The sequence below is a fragment of the Schistocerca piceifrons genome, chromosome 2 (assembly GCF_021461385.2).
Source record: "Schistocerca piceifrons isolate TAMUIC-IGC-003096 chromosome 2, iqSchPice1.1, whole genome shotgun sequence".
Classification (NCBI taxonomy): domain Eukaryota; kingdom Metazoa; phylum Arthropoda; class Insecta; order Orthoptera; family Acrididae; genus Schistocerca; species Schistocerca piceifrons.
In genome coordinates this window covers 1,024,580,516-1,024,603,782 of record NC_060139.1, presented here as the reverse complement: position 1 = coordinate 1,024,603,782, position 23,267 = coordinate 1,024,580,516, and the positions used below count along the sequence as shown (strand labels likewise).

The window sequence follows — 23,267 nt, the reverse complement described above, 5'->3', positions numbered from 1 at the left end:
ATATGTTTGTATTAAGGTATTGCTTTTCTCTCTCTCTCTCTCTCTCTCTCTCTCTATATATATATATATACTGCAGTGTGTCTGTAGCTCAAGTCTTTCTCTTTTCGGAAACGTGTATAGTGTTCGACGCGAGCAAACCTCGCCCTGCGAGCTTGCAGTGTGACGGAAATCCCAGGATTTGAACTCAGGGCCGTCCGGACCCCGTTAACGCGCGATTTTTCTATTCCATTCAACGAGAGGCTTGTTTTAGGCAGAATATTTTCTACTGCCCAAAGTCGAGTATAAGTTCACCCTTGGGATCGTGTGTTTGTGAAATCGTAATAGATTAACGTTTGCTCGCGTCCATCACATGTTCATCAAATTGACCTTTTGCCGTAAGCTTCCATAAGTGTAAAACTGAGCGATAATAAAAAGAAGTCAGTAAATTTATGAACATAAACACACACAAAGGGCAAATTGTACCCTGGTTGTGCCTATCCCTAAGTGGCATATTTAAAGTAATTTAAGATTTGGTCATATTGCAGTATGGCTGTGGCAAGACTGAAGTACCTCCTGTTTGCTAGTTAATTTAAGTTACTGCTTCTATTACATCGAAAAGTTTCATTCCTGTATAACATTTTTAAATGACTATATATTTGAAGCTGTTTCTGTGCTCTACAATTCTTTATACTCATTTTGTGCATTTTTAAATACTAATTGTGGATAGGGCCTTGATATGAAAATGTTGTTAATTCATTATTACTGCTGATGATTTCATGTGTTTGTGTAATCAATAAAGAAGTGTTGCAACTACAAACTGGTTGTGTTACTGGTATACAAGCTTAGAGTGCGCAATCTCCACACCAATTACAATAAAATTTTGTAACTACTTTGCTGATAATAATTGACTTGCCCTCGTACGATAGGACTGGCAGAGTCACACAAGTGGAAAGACAGGTGAGCGACTTACGTCGACGATGGCCTGGGCGTCCTCCAGCGTGATGTTGGAGTGTCCGAAGTAGAAGTCCCGCACCTGGACGGAGGCCAGCAGGCGCGCGGCCCCCGTGGGCAGGTGCAGCAGGGTGGACACCAGCGGCACGAAGTAGTCGCTCACCAGCTGCAGCAGGGCCTCGTTCTCCAGCAGGGGAGGCCCGAAAGGAGCTGTGGAAACAACATCCTCACTCATCCGCTCCTGTAGGGCAACACACGCTCTAACAAGGAGACGGCACGACGATGGGGTCGGGGATTTGTCCGAAATTATATTAGGTCGCGCTACCCGGAAAATCCTGGGAAAAATCGATCCAAAGGCGCCGATGAGTATAAAATGTTAGTGCATTGCCGAGGCGCCGTCTGGCCTAGATGTTTAGGGCTCGGTTCGATTCCTCCTCCAGCACTTTTTTCCTTCTGTTTCATTTTCTTTTGTTATTCCACCAATTATTCAGAAAGTTTCCCGAACCAACATTATCTTTAACAAATTAGTTACATTGTTGAATAAAAATTATTTTCTTTTTGTCCAACAACACAATTCATGGCGGTGGGTTTTTCATTTTTCATTGTAAAGTATATAAGGAGAAACATTGGGTTTTTAATCAGAATAGCAAAGTCGATTGGGAAACATTCAATTTTTATACATATAATAATTATAAACAAGAACTGCAGTGGTAATTATCGTAAAAACAAACAAAGCAATAGTTTTTGCGACATCTTGGTCAACATATGAAAGCGGATTTTTTAGAATCACAGGTCGTTTGCAATAAATCTGTACAAAAAAAAAAAAAAAAAAAAACATGACCCGTTAACATTTACGAAAATGTTTTGAGTTTCTGATAATTTTGAGGCCAACCAGGAATATTGAATCATGTCTCGGAATATTGGTGACGATAATTGATGGTGAATTATGGAATGAATTTTTACACAATCTTCACGGGAATTAATTTCACGATTCTCCTGTAACAATGCGCTGCAATTTTGCAAGCAACAGAAGAAAAAAAAATGTGCGGGAGTAGGAATCGAACCCGAGATCTCGGGCATAAAGTTCCGAACGCTAACCATGTAGGCCAAACGGCGGCTCGGCAATGTACTAACATTTTATACTCATTTGGCACCTAAGAAACTTTGGATAGATTTTTCTCGGGATTTTCCGAGTAGTGCGTCCTAATATTTTAACCAGGTGAGGTGTTAGGGGTCCTCTTTCACCACACAAAATTGCGGACAAATCCCCGACCCCACGGTCGTGCCGTCTCCTTGTAAGATAAGAAAAGATGCACCATAAAGGAATTATCCGAACGGCACGGAAATCCCCAGATGTATCGTGCATGTACTGACAAACAAATGATTACTATTTCAGAAAGAAATGGATGATTCATTCAAGGGAAATAGCTTCATAAACTGAGCAAGACACTAACGTGTTGGTCTACCTCTGGCCCTTATTCAGGCAGCTATTCGGCGCGGCATTAGTTGATACAATTATTGGATGTCCTCCTGAGGAATACAGTGTCAGGTTCTGTCCCAACGGTGAGTCAGATTGTCAAAATCCTGAGCTGGTTGGAGGGCCCTGCTCACACTGTTCCAAACGTTCTCAACTGGGCAGCGATCCAGCGACATTGCTGGCCAATGTACGGCTTGGCGAGTACGAGGACAAGCAGTAGAAACTCTCGCCGTGTGGAGCGTGCTTTATGCTGAGGTTTAAGCCCAGGATGGGTTGCCACGAAGGACAACAAAACGGGGCGTAGAATATCGTCGACGTTCCGCTGTGGCTCAAAAGCGACCCACAGATGACAACCGAAGTGGTCCTGCTACGAAATTAAATGGCACCTCAGATCATTACGCGCGGTTGCCGGTCCATATAGCTGGCAACAGTGAGATTGGTGTCCTAACGCTGTCTGGAGCGTCTCCAGTCAAGTCTTGGGCCTGTAATCTCATTGACTGTTGTAGAATTGTCTTCAGTGATGAGGCCCGCTTAGAACTGAGCCCTCATGACCAGCGAAGATGTGTCTGCAGACTTTCCACCGTTTGTCTTGGTGCTTGCCAAACCCTACCTTGATCAGGAATTGTCGTCGGATCTCTAGCCAACTGAGAATCTTTGCGACAATGTGACAAGGATCTAGAATCAGCGCGAGATTTTGACTATCTAAAGCGCCCATTGGACAGAATTTGGCACGATAACCCTTAACAAGACATCCAACAACTCTATGTATCAATGCTAAGCGGAATAACTACTTGCATAAGGGCCAGAGCTAGACCAACACATTATGGACTAGCTCAGCTTGTGAATTTCTTTCTCTCGAATAAATCATCCAATTTTTCCGAAGTTGTAATAATTTGTTTGTCTGTACATGTACATCACATATGTCGTTTTCCGTCTAATTTGGATAAATCTTCGTGGTGCGACTTCCTTTTTTCGTCTTGGAGAGTGAGTATTTGCACAAATACATTTCTTGGCAACAGCGTGAACTCAGTTGTGCCAAATGTAAAGCGGAGTAGAATGAAGTACTTAGTTGCTACAGGAGGTCTTGTCCATCTCATCTCCAGCCATGGACAATGCGCCTCAAATTTATATATGTGCAAATGATCTTCTTTGCTCTTAAACCTATATAAATTTGAGGGCCATAAGGACTAATGCGAAATTTACTCTTCCTGGCTAATCTCGCCACCGACCTGTGGTGGTCGAGGAAATCTATCGAAGGTTAACTCTGGGGAGTCTGGTCCCGAAGCGTGAAGAGGTGGAGACCATGACCGCACGGTAGGTACCTTGAGCTAACTGGCAATGAAGAGAGAAGGGAGAAGGCGTGAACAGAGATTCCTTGTCTGTGCTAGGTACAACAGTTGTATATATCCCCGTCTGATCACCTCATTGGCTACTATGGTTAGAGATGATGTCATCCATTTAGGGGCTTGAACTAAGTGAGAGCTACAACGAAATTCTTTAATGAGGTTCAAATGGCTCTGAGCACTATGCGACTTAACTTCTGAGGTCATCAGTCGCCTAGAACTTAGAACTAATTAAACCTAACTAACCTAAGGACATCACACACATCCATGCCCGAGGCAGGATTCGAACCTGCGACCGTAGCGGTCACGCGGTTCCAGACTGAAGCGCCTTTAACCGCACGGCCACACCGGCCGGCTTTAATGAGGCTACAGACTTTCAGGGATTATGTACAATGGTCGAAAGTTGTAAGGGATAATCGTTCTGATACTTCTGACAGTGGACCTCTTCTACTGCAAGCTCTTAGCGTTCCATATTTTTGGAGGGCGTAGTATGGTCCAAAACAAGAATAGACGTCCAGTAATCTTGAGCTCTACAGTGCATACCTTAAGACCTATGAGCACTTATTCATCATTGGTCCTCTTAAACACATCTCTTCTATCGAACAACTGCTCATAGCTCTTAAAGTATGCATTTTAGAGCCGACGTAGAGCCCATGTCCTGAGGCAATGCAATGACTTTGATTCAGTGAATTGCAAACTAACAGTGCACGGACGCGCGGTGCCAGTACTCAGGTAAGCAGCTTACGGCCCACTAAGTCGGTCCCCTCTCCTCAGGTAGCTCCCTCCAGCACCGGCACCTTGCTGAAACGCCCTGCCTTGAGGTTGTCGGCGGGCATCTCTGTGATGAAGGCTCCCTCCAAATCGGGCTCAACCACGGGCGCCCACACCACGGCCGACAGTCCGTCCTGTGGAACAACATAAGACCGGTACATTGCTAAAAAGTGTTCTCAGGTATCAGTAAATACAACAGCTAATCACAGAGTTACACGTTGAAATTACTTCTAGAAATATGTTTCACAAACTACAGCAACATTAGCTGCCGTGCAATACATAGTGACATCATTAGTCACCCACTTTTCGAAACTTCCTGGCAGCATAAAACTCACAACTGAGAGAAAAACGATACATTCACTTTGCCTACCTGCACGTGAATCATGGTGTAAATTCCAGAAGGCTGTAATTTGGGAAGTGTGTTTTGAACACAAGAACTCTATTCCTGAAGCTGTTATGGAAGCCATCAACTCAGTTTACGGGGACCTAACTCAATCAGACCTCCTCGAACGTGTCTACATGGGCGGATTCAGAATCCCAATGAGTCTCTCAACTCTAAATAATATTATCGTATTTTACGGACTATAAGACGCACTTTTTTCTTCGAAAAATTTCATCAAAAATTCAGATGCGTCTTATACTCGAAATTAATATATAAATGTCCAGTGTTTGATTTAAGATTCCCATCAGTCTTAAATAAAAATTGAAATAGAATCACGAATTCAGAAGGCTAACAAATGCTACTATAGTCTCTTGACAGTTTTCAAAAGCAAGTTAATTTCTAGGAACACCAAACTACAAGTATACAAATCATTGATTATACCAGTACTCACCTATGGATCTGAAACCTGGACTCTCACAAAAAAAGAGGAAAACAGATTAAGAGTATTTGAACGAAAAATTTTGAGAAAAATATTTGGACCCATAAGAGATAGGATCAGTGATGAATGGAGATTGCTAAATAACAATGAAATTTACAAATTATATAAAGACTCCGATATAGTGGCCAAAATTAAAGCCAAAAGACTGAAATGGATAGGGCATGTCATCAGAGCACCACCAAACAGGACCATCAAGAAAGTGACTGAAGAGATTCCCACCGGAAGACGACCTCTTGGACGCCCACGCATGAGATACTTGGACAATATTCAAGACGATCTCAGAAAACTAGGACATGACAGACAGTGGCAAATTACTTGTAAAGACAGAGCAAAGTGGTTCAACATTGTCCATTCTGCAGCAAAAAGCCTTCATGGATTGTAATGCTTAATAATAATAATAATAATAATAATCAGTCTTAAATCTGGGGCAGCAACAGTACACCGATGTGACGACGATGAGTTGGGGTGAGGATTCACAAGCTTGCTAACACGGTCTCCCTTCCGCCATCACAAACCGAGAACATTGTGTAGCCTATGATGCGTCACTGCAGTCTGTAACACCTATTTTTGACTTATTTTCTATCTGCATCGATATTTTTATGTCAATTTGTAGTAATGGAAATTCCTTGACTATATATACATGTTTCAATTATGTGAATTTTTGAACGACGTTGTTTAAATTATGCTTGTCAATTTAAATGACTACTGAAATGATTGTTATGTAATGTACTCTAAATGACTTGGTCCGTAATTAGGGAGCGTAAAGTTAAACGTAAAAGATGTAGAGAAGCCCCGCAGCTAAGGAAGTAGCCCGGCGAAGTGGAAAAGGTGTGGTTGGCGCGCAAGTGGCAACTCGTCCTTTGTGACGGGGAAGGAGTCAGGTCGGAGCAGCGCTGTGGTTAACACCTGGCTAGCAGCAGAGGATCATAGTGGCTCATACTCCTGGAGTTTTGAGGCCAGAAGAGCTTAGGGGCAGTATTTATGGGCCTCGGATGCTGAATTTGGTGATACCATTATCATGGCATTGTTTTTGGCCCTATAAAAATATTATTTCGACGCCAAGAAGACCACTAATAGGCCGAGACCAACAGTACTGCCATGACCGCATTGCCGCCAGGTTAATAGCCACCGCAAATTGCGCCATCAGTGCCACCAGCATTCCACTGAATTGTTTCGTATTTGGCACTCTGTAAATGGACCAGGCATTTGTGAAGTCTGCTTAATTTCAGTAATTGTATGTATTATATATTAACCGGGGACCTAGAAAAGACGCAGACGCTCCGTCCCTGCCGCAGCCGCAGTGGTCCACAACCCCACGACGACTACCGCGGTCCACTTCACCCCTCCGCCGCCCCACACCGAACCACTCTTTCAGGGTTATTGTGTGGTTCGGCATCCGGTGCCCCCCCCCCCCCCCCCCCTCAGGGAACGACTCACACCAGACGAGTGTAACCCCTACGTTTGCATGGTAGAGTAATGGTGGTGTACGCATACGTGGAGAACTTGTTTGCGCAGCAATCGCCGACATAGTGTAACTGAGACAGAATAAGGGGAACCAGCCCGCATTCGCTAATACAGATGGAAAACCTCCTAAAAACCATCGGCAAACGGGCCGGCTCACCGGACCTCGACACAAGTCCACCGGGCGGATTCGTGCCGGGGACCAGGCGGCCCTTCCCACTTCGGAAAGCCGTGCGTAGACTGCTCGGCTAATCGGGCGGGCATTTTAATAATAATCTTGGTGTTACTAAAAACTCTATCTTACACGCTTGATTATCCCAAATCACAAACATGGAAAGGATTCCTATCCTACTGAATTTAATTCCGAGTGTCCTAATTTATTACCGGGCGAGGTGGCGCAGTGGCTAGTACACTGGACTCGCATTCGGGAGGACGACGGTTCGATTCCGCGTCCGGCCATCCTGATTTAGGTTTTCCGTGATTTCCCTAAGTCGCTTCAGGCAAATGCTGGGGTGGTTCCTTTGAAAGGGCACGGCCGACTTCCTTTGCCATCCTTCCCTAACCCAATGAGACCGATGACCTCGCTGTTTGGTCTCTTCCCCCCATATCAACTCAACTCCTAATTTATTATCAGAAAGTAGTTGAACTTGAATTTAACGTTGTGTTGTCATCTTCACAGCAATCATAATTTTGTGTAGGTCAAAAGACTGCTTATGAAAGCACATTTGTTATTTAAAGAGTTATAGTTTGTTGTGCTTTACTTAACTAATAATTAATGATAAGAGTACTTACATTTTCTCATACATCCTGGTATAGTTTTGTTAATGAGCATGGTTCTTCAAACCACGAAAGTTTGAGGGTCCTCATGTACCAGCCTAGTTATTTAATGGAGCAGCGCAAAGACTCCTTCAGAGCCAGCGTAGTTAGACTTTCAGTTTAGTTGCTTCAAACTGAGTTTAAGGAAGAACTGTTTATTGTGTTACCTATTGCAATGCAAGTTGGTTAATGCACAGCCATAGAGACCCTGTATTAGTCAATGAAGTTATAGATTATGATCATTAGTAAACCCCCTGATTTCAATTCAGAATCATTTCAAGCTTTTCCCTGTTCAGTATTGCTACTAGTTTCATGTGTGTCGGTATTTGGTTTTATAAACTGTTGCTCCTAGTTCATTTAAGGTACTTGTTGTTGAGAGGCATGTATTGCTGTTTACTATCTCACTGGCCATTTGCTTATCTGACGTACTAGTTAGTAGCACATTTATCTGCAAGGTTAGGTTACTATGTTGTAGTGTAAGCAGATATAAGGGAAGAGTTAAGTGTGTGTGTGTGTGTGTGTGTGTGTGTGTGTGTGTGTGTGTGTCAAGGAAGGATAGGTTAGCCTTCGCACTGCCTCCTGCTTTATCATTCTGCTTGACACAAGAACACCTAATAGGGCTGGCGACTTTTTTTTAATATGTAACGTTACGACTTGCTTTTGTGCTAGGAGAACGTCTGCTCCATACCCACCGTTTACTATTGTTTATACTCTGCTCAAGTATTTCGGAAACGAATCCCAGTTCGCTCTGTTTCCATTAGGTTATCTCACGGTCACAACTTTCAAAAATTCCTCGCAGAGGTATAACGTTAGCAGCGATTGCCGTTCAAGGTACCGTTACAAGTCTACGGTGCCAGTGAACTTGAATTGAACATGATTTGTGTTATTGATAACAGCAGGGCCTACAATATTTTTGTTAGTAGCTAGTTTCGTAATGGAAAAAAATGGGAAAAATTTTGAGGGCTATAAATTGGGAGTAATAGAATATGTAGAAGAACGTGGAAACGGAGGAGCTGAGCGGTATTTCGGCCCTCCACCAACAGAAAAAACCATTCGCATTTGGCAGGCTAATAAAAACTGAAAAAAATGAGAAGGACTAAATGTGCAAACAGAGGACTGAATACAAAATGGCCAAAACTAAAAGATTTATTGAAAGGGATTCTAGAACACCGTTGAAATGGCATTACAATTAATACAAAAATGCTTCAAATACACGTTAGTAAGCTAGCGCTACAGTGGAACTTAACAGACTTTAAGGGTGAAGTTGGTTGGTGCTACAGGTTTACGAATCATCATGGACTGAGCATGCGAACCAAAACCAAAATATCTTAGAAAATGCCACAAGAATATGAAGAGAAAATGCTATCTTTCCATCGCTTTATTATTCAACATCGAAAGAAAACCAGTGTGGAACTAAGCCAAACAGCGAATATGGACAAAATTCCTCTGACACTTGATGTGGCGAGTAACAGAACTGTGGCCATGAAAGGTGCTAAAACTATAACTAAAAAAAGCAAGTGGTCATGAAAAAACGCAGTACACTGTTGTCCTTTCATGGGGTGGTGACGGTAAAAAATTTAATCTAATGATCCTTTTAAAGCTCAAAACAATGCCAAAATCTTCTGAAATGCTGCCAGGTGTTGTTGTTCACGTACATAACAAGGGTTGTATGGATGAGGCTGGTATGAAATTATTGGTTAACGAATGTGGGAGAGAAGGAAAGGTGCTTTGTTGAAGAAGAGTTCTCTTCTTGTGCTAGATCAGTTTATCAGTCATTTGAAAAATTATGTGAAAGAGAAATTGAAACAGGGAAATACAGAGCTTGCTGTTATTCCGGGAGGACTTACTTCACAACTGCGAGTTCTTGATGTCCTGATACATAAATCATTTAAAGTGTGTATGAGATACTACAGACGGTGAAAAAATATTTACCAGAAAGGGGAATAAGGTGTTGGACCATACGCCAAATCATCTGTAAATAGTTGACCTGACAGGGTACGGGGAAAAATTATGCCAGCAAGAAAATACACTAAAACGCCAAAGAAACTGGTATAGGCATGCGTATTCAAATACAGAAATAAACAGGCAGGCAGAATACGGTGCTGCAATCAGTAACGTCTATACAAGACAAGACGTGTATGGCGCAGTTGTTAGATCGGTTACTGCTGCTACAAGATTTAAGTGCCTTTAAACGTGATGTTACAGTCGGAGCACGAGCAATGGGACACAGCATCTCCCAGGTAGCGATGAAACGGGGATTTTCCCGTATGACCATTTCACAAGTGTACCATGAATATCAGGAATCCCGTAAAACATCAAATCTCCGACCGGAAAAAGATACTGCAAGAACGGGACCAACGACGACTAAACAGAATCGTTCAACGTGACAAAAGTGGAATCCTTGCGCAAATTGCTGCAGATTTCAATGCTGGGCCATCAACAAGTGTCAGAGTGCGACCCATTCAATCAAAGATGATCGACATGGGCTTTCGGACCCTTTATGACTACGCAGCACAAAGCTTCACGCCTCGCCTGGGCCCGTCAACACCGACATAGGACTGTTGATGACTGGAAACATATTGCCCGGTCAGAGGAGTCTCAAATTGTATCCACCTGGTGAATGTGGACGGGTATGGAGACAACCCCACGAATCCATGGACCCTACATGTCAGCAGTGCACTGTTCAAGCTGGTGGACGCTCTGTAATGGTGTGGGGCGTGTACAGTAGGAGTGATATGGGAGCCCTGATACGTCTAGTTATGATTCTGACACGTAAGTGATCATCCTCTCTCATCACCTGCATCCATTCATGTCCATCGTGTATTCCGACGGACTTGACCAATTCCAGCAGGACAATGCAATACCCCAAACGCCCAGAATTGCTGCGGAGTAACTCCAGGAACACTCGTCTGAGTTTAAACACCAAACTCCCCAGACATGAACATTATTGAGCATATTTGGGATGGGTTCCAACGTGCTGTTCACAGGAGATCTCCACATCCTCGTAGTCTTACGGATTTATGGACAGCTCTGCAGGATTCATGGAGTCAATTCCCTCCAGCACTACTTCAGACATTGGTCGAGTCCACGCCACGTCGTGTTTCGGCACTTTTGCGTGCTCGATCTTATGCAGGTGTACCAGTTTCTTTGTCTCTTCAGTGTATTAGAGTGCTCGAGTAAGATTATGAGAAGGCTGAGTATAGCCGCTGCGCAAGGATGAAAGTAGCAGCAGGAGTTGGGTATAACTGGTGGATGATATCAAACCATCAGAAAGATTAACGCGTATAACAAAAGAGAGGACTGTCTGAACGTCCTCTTATTGCCTGTAGTGTTCGCAGACAGCCGTGCAGGCAGAGTACTCACCAGGTCGAGCAGCAGCTCCCGGTCGTGTGCGGCGAGTTCGTGCGCGTCCTGCGTCCTCAGGAACTCCAGCAGTTGCCTGGAGTCGTTGGCCGAGACTCCCAGGACCTCTCCCAGGCGGAACGCCTTCTGCCGCGCGACGGTCGTCACGCCGAAGGGGGGCACTGAGTCACCGCTCTCTATCGTCGTCGCCCGGTAAAGTCCTGTTGGAAGTCACTTTCGCAGATTAACTAGTTCAGCTATTTTCTCACTCATTTGGAACACCGTATGGTGCATTGTACATTACTGACAAGGGGAGGCCACGACTGTGGGATCACAGGTTTACTTCAAATTTTCCACACCTTTAATAGGGCATTAAAACAAAATAATGTGGAAGCAGTAAGGTGCACTACTCTGGAAATTCTGAGAAGATCGCAAGAGAAGGTTTACGCGTCAGTTATGTAAGGGATGTTTTGTGCGTAGGAGATGAATCTCAGAGTTCATGGTGGTCAAGTTGTTAGCGTTCGTCTCTAGTGCAACGAATATGGATCAGTCGATGAATCGACTCCCACTCAAACTTAACTTTTAATCTATATTGTTTTCATCTTTGGTCATATTATTTAATGTAGATGATATTTGAGAAGTAATATAATTAAAAAAGTCTTAGTGAATTTCAGGTTATTTGATGCTTACTATTTTAATTAAATTTAATTATTAGAACATGTAAGTAGGCTGTTTGGGTTTTTGTGTTGGTAACGCCACGTAGCGCTCCATATCAAAATCACTGACTGTGCTGTGTGAAGTCTGTGGCTGGTTTGAATTGTTGGAACATTTGCTATTGTAGTGTTGGGCAGTTGGATGTGAACAGCGCGTAGCGTTGCGCAGTTGGAGGTGAGCCGCCAGCAGTGGTGGATGTCGGGAGAGGGATGGCAGAATTTTGAGAGCGGACGATCTGGACGTGTGTCCATCAGAAAGAGTAAATTTGTGATACTGTATATCATGAACTGATATATATATATATATATATATATATATATATATATATATATATATATATATATATGATGACTTTTGAATATTATTAAGGTAAATACATTGTTTGTTCTCTATAAAAATCTTTCATTTGCTAACTATGCCTATCAGTAGTTAGTGCCTTCAGTAGTTAGTTTTATTTGGCTGGCAATATTGGCGCTCGCTGTATTGCAGTAGTTCGAGTAACGAAGATTTTTGTGAGGTAACTGATTCATGAAAGGTATAGGCTATTGTTAGTCAGGGCCATTCTTTTGTAGGGATTATTGGAAGTCAGATTGCGTTGCGCTAAAAATATTGTGTGTCAGTTTAGTGTTGATCAGAATAAGTTAAGAGAGAAATGTCTGAGTACGTTCAGTTTTGCTCAGCTGTTTGAAAATCAAATAAAGTAAGGGGTTAACCGGTACAGTAATTAATAAATTTTTCTAAGGGGACGTTTCAAACAACAAACATATTTATGACTATCGACAAGTAAATGAAGAAACGTATAGAGTTTTCCTAAAAATGTGTGCCTGTGGTGAGATACCGGGAGCTACTTTCCACCTGGACGCTTCGAGCTGCAGACACACAGACGTAGGTCCCATTTGGCAGCTGACCTGCATAGCGGTGAGACGTAACTAATGTAGCAAGAACGAATAGTGTAGGTGCACTTTTTTTTTTAATTTCACATAATTTACACTTGTACTACAAAAATCAAGATTTGTGCGGGAGTCGAACAGTCGCGTCGTACACGTACGTCCTATTACTTTCGAACGCTAACCACTTGACCACCATTAATTTTAATGTCCGGCACCCAAGCATAGACACATCAGTTACATAATAGACACGTAAAACTTCTCTTGCGATTTTCTCGGAATTGCCAGAGTAATACATCTTGCTGCTTGCACATCATGTTGTTTTAACGGCCTACTAAAGGTGTACAAAGTTTGAAGTAAATCTGTGATCCCAACATCGTGGCCCCCCTTGTGGGTTAAAAGAAGAATGATCTTTAGTCATAAAACAGTCTAACATTATAAAGAGATGGGTTTAAAGCCACAGAGCAGTAAAACACTGTTATGAATCCGAATTTGCTAAGACTACCTCACGTTCAAGGAGAGCCTCCCAACTCTGAGGGATCTGTTAACGAAGCCCATGTACGGTCACTAAAAGAATCAAATGTTCCCATGGAGGTATAATAAGGGAGTTGTCATGATGTGACACACTTGAACCCAACGTACGCCATGTTAGCTGTCCCTAACATTAACTTCTCGTGGAACTGTTTTCATTCAAAATGCCAGCTTGCGTCATTTACGGATGTACTAATCATTCTGATTATAGTCTAAATTGTAAAGCAAACAAATCTTATTCATAAATCGAGTCGTTCAGGCTATATTTTCTGTTATATGCGTGACATTTAGTTGCGATGTTTACTTTTAGTGTAGTGGTTTTATTTCTGTCGTTTGACTTTAGATTTCCTATCCATCCAGCTCGTAAAACTCTCTACATCTACATCTACATCTATACTCCGCGAGCCACCTTACGGTGTGTGGCGGAGGGTACTTATTGTACCACTATCTGATCCCCCCTTCCCTGTTCCATTCACGAATTGTGCGTGGGAAGAACGACTGCTTGTAAGTCTCCGTATTTGCTCTAATTTCTCGGATCTTTTCGTTGTGATCATTACGCGAGATATATGTGGGCGGTAGTAATATGTTGCCCATCTCTTCCCGGAATGTGCTCTCTCGTAATTTCGATAATAAACCTCTCCGTATTGCGTAACGCCTTTCTTGAAGTGTCCGCCACTGGAGCTTGTTCAGCATCTCCGTAACGCTCTCGCGCTGACTAAATGTCCCCATGACGAATCGCGCTGCTTTTCGCTGGATCATGTCTATCTCTTCTATTAATCCAACCTGGTAAGGGTCCCATACTGATGAGCAATACTCAAGAATCGGACGAACAAGCGTTTTGTAAGCTACTTCTTTCGTCGATGAGTCACATTTTCTTAGAATTCTTCCTATGAATCTCAACCTGGCGCCTGCTTTTCCCACTATTTGTTTTATGTGATCATTCCACTTCAGATCGCTCCGGATAGTAACTCCTAAGTATTTTACGGTCGTTACCGCTTCCAATGACCTACCACCTATGGCATAGTCGTACTGGAATGGATTTCTGCCCCTATGTATGCGCATTATATTACATTTATCTACGTTTAGGAAAAGCTGCCAGCTGTCGCACCATGCATTAATCCTCTGCAGGTCCTCCTGGAGTACGTACGAGTCTTCTGATGTTGCTACTTTCTTGTAGACAACCGTGTCATCTGCAAATAGCCTCACGGAGCTACCGATGTTGTCAACTAAGTCATTTATGTATATTGTAAACAATAAAGGTCCTATCACGCTTCCCTGCGGTACTCCCGAAATTACCTCTACATCTGCAGATTTTGAACCGTTAAGAATGACATGTTGTGTTCTTTCTTCTAGGAAATCCTGAATCCAATCACAAACCTGGTCCGATATTCCGTAAGCTCGTATTTTTTTCACTAAACGTAAGTGCGGAATTGTATCAAATGCCTTCCTGAAGTCCAGGAATACGGCATCAATCTGCTCGCCAGTGTCTACGGCACTGTGAATTTCTTGGGCAAATAGGGCGAGCTGAGTTTCACATGATCTCTGTTTGCGGAATCCATGTTGGTTATGATGAAGGAGATTTGTATTATCTAAGAACGTCATAATACGAGAACACAAAACATGTTCCATTATTCTACAACAGATTGACGTAAGCGAAATAGGCCTATAATTATTCGCATCTGATTTATGACCCTTCTTGAAAATGGGAACGACCTGCGCTTTCTTCCAGTCGCTAGGTACTTTACGTTCTTCCAGCGATCTACGATAAATTGCTGATAGAAAGGGGGCAAGTTCTTTAGCATAATCACTGTAGAATCTTAAGGGTATCTCGTCTGGTCCGGATGCTTTTCCGCTACTAAGTGATAGCAGTTGTTTTTCAATTCCGATATCGTTTATTTCAATATTTTCCATTTTGGCGTCCGTGCGACGGCTGAAGTCAGGGACCGTGTTACGATTTTCCGCAGTGAAACAGTTTCGGAACACTGAATTCAGTATTTCTGCCTTTCTTCGGTCGTCCTCTGTTTCGGTGCCATCGTGGTCAACGAGTGACTGAATAGGGGATTTAGATCCGCTTACCGATTTTACATATGACCAAAACTTTTTAGGGTTCTTGTTTAGATTGTTTGCCAATGTTTTATGTTCGAATTCGTTGAATGCTTCTCTCATTGCTCTCTTTACGCTCTTTTTCGCTTCGTTCAGCTTTTCCTTATCAGCTATGATTCGACTACTCTTAAACCTATGATGAAGCTTTCTTTGTTTCCGTAGTACCTTTCGTACATGATTGTTATACCACGGTGGATCTTTCCCCTCGCTTTGGACCTTAGTCGGTACGAACTTATCTAAGGCGTACTGGACGATGTTTCTGAATTTTTTCCATTTTTGTTCCACATCCTCTTCCTCAGAAATGAACGTTTGATGGTGGTCACTCAGATATTCTGCGATTTGTGCCCTATCACTCTTGTTAAGCAAATATATTTTCTTTCCTTTCTTGGCATTTCTTATTACACTTGTAGTCATTGATGCAACCACTGACTTATGATCACTGATACCCTCTTCTACATTCACGGAGTCGAAAAGTTCCGATCTATTTGTTGCTATGAGGTCTAAAACGTTAGCTTCACGAGTTGGTTCTCTAACTATCTGCTCGAAGTAATTCTCGGACAAGGCAGTCAGGATAGTGTCACAAGAGTCTCTGTCCCTGGCTCCAGTTCTGATTGTGTGACTATCCCATTCTATACCTGGTAGATTGAAGTCTCCCCCTATTACAATAGTATGATCACGAAACTTCTTCACGACGTTCTGCAGGTTCTCTCTGAGGCGCTCAACTACTACGGTTGCTGATGCAGGTGGTCTATAGAAGCATCCGACTATCATATCTGACCCACCTTTGATACTTAACTTAACCCAGATTATTTCACATTCGCATTCGCTAATAACTTCACTCTCTGAGTGAATGCTGCGAGAAGGAAAGATTGGAGACCGACCACACACGGTAAAATATGTCCTCAGAAATTTCAGGATCAGTACAAAGAACAAACATCACTTCCGTCAGTCAGTATTAAGGAAAATGCTGCATTAGGAAAGCATCTTTTCATATCACATAGGCTACTTCTCCTGCTGGATATTCGAAACTTATAACTAAAACAACGTTATATTAACGAGGCGAAATGCGTCGCACTAGTCGATCAAATATGCATTTAAGACCAGAAAAGTCTTCCTGGCCCGGTTTTATTCACGAATATACTGTAACATTACCCATTTAGAACATCTGTTGCGAACATACGACAAAACTTAAGAACAAGAAGCGTCCCTTATTATTCCTTCACACAGGTTGCAGAGAGTGGAAATAGAGTTAGATTCATTTACAAATTTTGGTTAGAGAGACAAAACACTCACCAATTAACAAATAACCAATGCTGGGTTCATTTTTCTCATTGATGATTGGAACATGCCAAATTACATGGCATTTTTCCCAGGGCTACGGTGAAAACTGGAGACACAGAGTTTGGACAAAAGAAAGATAAAATCTGTTATAAATCCGTATTTTTCTGAGACTACCTCATGTTGAAATAGAAAGCTTCCTAAGTGTGAAGGTTTTAATCTCTGAAATTCAATCACTGATACTAAAATAGTTGTGCACTCCCATGGACGTGCAATAAGCGGAGTTGTCATGACGTCACAGACTTGAAGTCGACGTCCGCCATGTTAGTTGCCCCTACTGTTAGTAAAATAAATCATAATTAATTGAAACCATCAGCTGTCGACAGGTGTTGCTGATATACCTCGATGGGGACAGCTGAAAATCGGGCACACCTTTTCGGCTGTCCCCATCGAGGTATACAAACAACACCTGTCGACAGCTGAGGGTTTCAATTAATTACCATTTATTCTAGAGAAGCTGCACGGTCATCAATGGTATCTGTTCTTTCGAGAACAGTTACTACCTTCATATATAGCTAAATGGCTACCCAGCCATTGACCTTCGTCTGTGCGAATGCGCACAGGTTGCTCTAACTCTTACGGGAATCGTCACCTTAGTGTGCGCGAGTAATGAGTGGGTGGGCAAATATCTATAAGGTACATTACGTATGCCGATTGTGGACAGTTGGGAATGTGGGTGTCACGGGAAGCGTGCAAGGGATAAGTCCCTGCTGTCGCGCTATTGTCCTCGGTGGCTCAGATGGACGCCGCCATGGTAGCTCAGCGTGTTCGGTTAGAGGGCTGCTCGCCCTCTGTAATAAAAAAACTGAGTAAAAGGAATCAACGATCAACTTGAATGGATGTCTTGTGATGTCACCCCAGACCAAACGCAACGAACAATACCGAAAAAAAAAAAAAAATGGATAGACCATGCCATGTAAGCAGGCGATCCCGAGTTCGAGTCCCGGTTGGGGTACACATTTTCAGCTGTGCCCACCGAGGTATATCAACAACACCTGTCGGCAGCTGAGGGTTTCAGTTAATTATCATTTATTCTAGAGAAGCTGCACGGTCATCAGTGGTATCTGTTCTTTCGAGAACAGTTACTGTCTTCATATATACCTAATATTAGTGTCTGGTGCAAGATACAAAATGGCACCTTGTGCCATTTACGGGTGTGCTAATCATTCTGATTATAGTCTAAAGTTTAAAGGAGTCATTTCATTCCTAAGTGGACTCGTTCATGCGGTATATTATTTTATGGTTCAAATGGCTCTGAGCACTATGGGACTTAACATCTGTGGTCATCAGTCCCCTAGAAGTTAGAACTACTTAAACCTAACTAACCTAAGGGCATCACACACATCCATGCCCGAGGCAGGATTCGAACCTGCGACCGTAGCAGTCGCGCGGTTCCAGACTGAGCGCCTAGAACCACTAGACCACCGCGGCCGGCTATTATTTTATGCATGGTGGGTGAGCTGCCCTTACCGATGTCGTTTTATGCAGCCCGCAATGATATATTTCACCTTCCAAAAGCACTTGCGAGATTTTCATATACTCTCGCTCGCTACGTGAAAACTATTAGCGCCACAGAAAAAATGAAGAGAACCTTTTCGTAGGAAATTTAATGCAGTTAACGTTTGTACGGGATAGATTTCGACGGAGGCCACGGTTTTCGAGTTGTTGAAGAAAAACGTTCGAAAGTGACCTTCAAACGCATTTACACCCCCCACGCTCATCTCTCACCACTCAGGATTTCTAGTATGTTGTTCGTAGCTCTCCCTCCTGCCATTGTACAAAAATTTCCGTCTACACGACCTATTCCAGATATTGGACCTTTTTTGGTCTCTGTTGATTGGGCTATTACGCCGACAGCATAGTCGGCTATTTCATTAACATTATTAATTTCAACGTGTCCGTGAATGTAGTGAAACAAAAATTGCTTTTGTAAACGTTACGCCGAACTAATTACGTTGACAAGTCGATCTAAACTTACCCCTTACAAACATGGCAATTATGTAATCAGTAGGCCCAACGAAATAACGATGTAGTTGTTTATTTTCTGCTGTTAAAATTCGAAAAATTGTTAAGTAAAATTTACACGAACGTCAGTTTTGCAATTTATAAGTGCTCTACTTAGCCGGTGGCGTAATAAATCCAATGACTCAGTAGCAAATACTCTACGTAAATTGCCTCTTTTCCGTATCCCTTGTCAAGACAACATGGGAACTGAATAAAAACTGTCCTTCACCCACCTGCGGAGCTGGGTGCTATGAGGTGGTGGGAGACAGATGCGCCATCAGCGCTCTCGCCGCCAATGGTCACCTTCGCCGGGTCACCGCCGAACGCCGCGAGGTTCTGCTGGAGCCAGCGCAGGGCCAGCAGCTGATCCTTCAGCCCTGCGTTGCCGGGGATCACCTCGTCCCCGGTGCTGAGGAATCCTGTGCACAAACGTCTCTCAATCCGCAGTTCATATATCCACCTAACAGCTTAATCCGATAAGCGAAACTCTCTATCAGTAACGCGAATAATTGTATAACAGTACGCATAGGAGTATGGCAAGAAGATCGAGGAAAGAATAAGAACAGGGAAAAAAAAACCTGATCGAGCCCTTGAAAGTCCACTTTCACACACAGATTTACGGCTTAGTACAACTGACAAAGTCTCCATTATGTGTGAGTGATCATGTCGTACGAGAGTAGCCCAGAAAAATAGATTCTTCGAATCATAAACATGTACACCTATGAGCGGTTGTCTTACACACTTCCCTAGTTGTTGCGAGAGCCTGTGACTCCACGCATTGTGAGCCATCCTGAAACACGAACACATCCGCTGACATGAGGAGGGTAGACTGGAATCACCTCCAACTGTACTTGGGCGTGTCGGGTACCTATTCGAAATTAGACTCAGATTTTCCTTGAACCTTTCAGCTGCTATTTCATCTGAGTTGGGGTGTCGATAGAAGAAACCAACTATTAATTTATTCTGGTTGACGAGCGTAGCCTTTGCCTATATAACTCCCATCACCTATCCGCTTCAGCGTCACTACAAGATAATCTACTTACAGCAGCAGTAAACACCCCACCATCAACTGAATTTCATATATCCATTCAGAACACATTTAGGTCCTTGGTAAATCATTCAACTGCCATGAATGGTATTTCATTGACACATCTGCTCTAGGTTTACAAAGTTAGCTTGGAAGGAATATAAATTGCCTCTTAGAAATCTGTCAACCAAATTTTTATGTGCTGTTTTAAACAGATGTATTTCTGGCTTTATTTTTTGTGGATTTGGACGTTATGGCACGCAGCATCGCACAACGAGCTTGTGGTCACTGGTCCCCATATATACATCACGATGCTCTATGTTTTCTCAGAATTTTTATTTCTAAGAGGTCCAGTATGTTATTGCAAGATGTAATTATCCTGTGTGGCCTCTCGAACTAATTGCTCAGAATAATTTTCGAAGAAGGAATATAATACAATATCGGACAATGCATTGTGCCTACCACCGATTTTAAACGTGTACATACGCTAACGTATTGAGGGTAGACTGAAGTCACTTCCAGCTGTAACTGTGTGTCTCGTGTAACTACTCGAAATGAAACTCAAATTTTCTTTGAACCCTTCAGCTGCTGTGTCATCTGAGTCGGGATGCCTGTGAAAGAAGCCTCTACCTATACTGCCTTGCAACAGCTATCTACTTCAGTGTCATTAACAGATAAACAAGCCATCACCAACTAAACTTCATCTATACTTTCTGGGCACATTCAGGTCCTTCGTAAATCTTCATCTTAGTTATCTCTGATCTCAGCCAGCTTCCAGTGCCCATAACGGTTTCTTCTTTAGCGCTTTCTATCAGCGGTTGGAACTCTGGTTCTTTCTCAACAAAGGTATGACAATATACAACTATGTCTACCCTAGTCTTTTGTTTGACCTGCATTCATTGAGAGGAGCCCTTCCGCAACCCTCTAACATAAAAAGCCACCCATACCACTCTACACAGCCCCCACTACCCGTATAGCCGTCTCCTGTGTGTATTGGACCACTGATATATTGACTGGACCCTGGCAACCCTCTGCCCTATGGCGCAAGTCAAGGGATATGCAACCTACCACGACGCAGAAACTCCGAGCCTCAGACTCAGAAATTCCACTCGGCTCCGTACCAAAGGCCACAATTGGTCCTGTCAACGATGTTACAAATGGTGAGCTCCACCTTCATCTTGCAAGGGAAACTAGTTCTTTTTACCACTTCAGAAACCATAGAGGGTCTTTTCTGGTTCAAAGAGACACCCATCATTATTACTTACATGAGCCACCTCTTGAAGTTGGCTGCACCCTGTGCTCTTCCTGTCACCCGGAATCATCTGGAATGACTCTCCGAAAGATGCTCACAGAGTGAACACTGAGCATCTTCCCCTCCTTGGCAGACAAATGCTTACGGGACTTAACATGGCAGCTCCCACCTACTAATAATCCCATATCCACCATGAACGTCTGGACCTTGCTGACGGAGAGGCTTATCCTGAAACAGGACAGGCGACTGCACATAGCTTATGATCATGATCAGCCACGCATACCTCCTGAATCTTTTTGTCATATAAACCAGGGGGGGGGGGTCTTTCCATCCGTCTCCCGGACTATTTTTCGGTGCCTGGCACCTTCCACAGTCCTGCCAAATTAACGACAGGGCCTGGTTAGACGGCCAGCCTGGATATGGGTTTTAGGCGGTTCCCCACATTCGAATAGGTGAATACTAGGCTGGCACCCCCTTCCGTGACAGTTACACGATCCACAAACGCTTCGAAAACGTTCTTACGCTTTCACTAGACGCAGTCAGACAGGGTACACAAATTCTGTCCCAGTGTAAATGGGGTGGCGACAGGAAGTGCATCGGGTCACCCTCTATCACCAACATTGCCAAATCTAAATTAACTTGCTGGCTCATGATGATAGTCCGCAGCTCGTGACCGTTCGCTAGCGTTCTCGCTTCCCACGCCCGGGTTCCCGGGTTCGATTCCCGGCGGGGTCAGGGATTTTCTCTGCCTCGTGATGACTGGGTGTTGTGTGCTGTCCTTAGGTTAGTTAGGTTTAATTAGATCTAAGTTCTAGGGGACTGATGACCATAGATGTTAAGTCCCATAGTGCTCAGAGCCATTTGAACCATGATACGAGATAAAGTCCAGGAACAGCTAATAGAAGAATGACAATCGAAGTAGGGTTGCAGCGATTAGATTACTAAACTAAATGCAACATATCCTGTAGAACCTGAGTAATGATCGTCATTGCAGTTGCCTAATGGACGTTAATATTAGTTGTGCATTTGTCTGCAGAATTAATATAACAATGAACTCATGTAATTTATGGATAATTAGCAGCTCAGGAACAGAAGACTATGTACGTTTAATAAAGATTATTGAAACTGACGCCAAATACAAGCTGCGCCATTTTCAAATTGATCTTGAGGCATACTTTTCAGGCATAAGTTCATGAGTAATAAATATTCATGCGTAACAAGTATCCATGCGTAAGAAATAATACCGCTCGTTATGCAACTCAAATGACAGTCACTATAAAGGTTCTACATATTATATTCAGTTAAGTAATCCGCTAACTGGAATCTTCCCTCCAGTGGTCTGAAATACACGTATTATGACCATTAGTTATTTGAATTAACAGGCACTGCACTCTGATTCACATATATGCTAGAATCCGGCTACCAATGACCACTGGCGAATTAAAGTAGCGGTAGTTTGGCATGATGGATCGGCAGCGTTTGGATAGCCTCTACAAATTCTAGAACCATGTGCCCATTTGTACCGTCATATTACACCTTGACAATTGTCATATGAATATTGTGGTAGCTTAGAGTTTTTCTATGAAACCATCAGGGATTAAATTAATAACACTCTACACCAACCTGTGAGTTGCGGCTTAGGACATCAGAGCTATGCTGATACTAGTGAATCTATTGTTATTTTGAATTATCAGTGTCTTACCCATGGTGCAAGCTGAAAAGCTCTACAACATAGGTGCTTTACGCTTTTAATCATAAACATCAGCAGCATTTATACTGTAATCATTGCGAGTAGATGACATTGTTGTTCTTTCAGTATTTATAGACTGTATCAACGATTTGCTGAAGGAAGATTGATTCTAGACATTATCACCAGAGTTTTCTGTTAATCGTTCCACGCTTGATGTTGGCAGAATCTGGGATCGAACTTCCTTCACAGCTTTTTAAGCCACTTTCTTCGGTCATTCAATATAGTTTTCTTTCACAAGAGATCTTTTTTTTAACTTTATGTTATTCATAGCTTACAAAGTCTCTCTATGGATGTTCCAATGAATGTTGAGTTGTTTTTGCATTTGTGTTCCTCTGATTTAGGAACAGTGACAATGACAGTGTTCTTAAGAAAGGAAAAAAGATGTCTACGCATAATGTTTGCAGTACAACCACAGGAGATGCTCAGTTTTAGTGCCACTGAATAATCTGCTTTCTGTGTTTCTTTATGCGTCCACTCCGGCTGCCACATTTCCATATTACTTCAGTATGGCACAGGACAGCACGTAAACACAGAACAGTTTGAAGTCGAATATTGTTCTTAATTTGTGCCACTTTAGGCTTGTGTGAGTGAGGGTAGGCCCCAAAAAATATTTTCGCACTCGGAGGAGAAGATGACTGAA

The 23,267-nt window shown here is 42.9% G+C and overlaps 1 protein-coding gene across 1 annotated transcript in view; it reads right to left on the bottom strand.

Annotated features, from left to right (window-relative positions):
• Nucleotides 1-23,267, bottom strand: part of LOC124776085 (venom carboxylesterase-6-like) — a 173,411-nt gene that overhangs the window by 31,886 nt on the left and 118,258 nt on the right. The window contains exons 3-6 of the mRNA XM_047250927.1: nt 18,832-19,017; nt 11,043-11,242; nt 4,542-4,655; nt 950-1,171 (exon numbers count right to left, since the gene is read on the bottom strand). Coding sequence (XP_047106883.1) covers nt 950-1,171; nt 4,542-4,655; nt 11,043-11,242; nt 18,832-19,017 — 722 coding nt within the window. The remainder of the gene's footprint in view (nt 1-949; nt 1,172-4,541; nt 4,656-11,042; nt 11,243-18,831; nt 19,018-23,267) is intronic.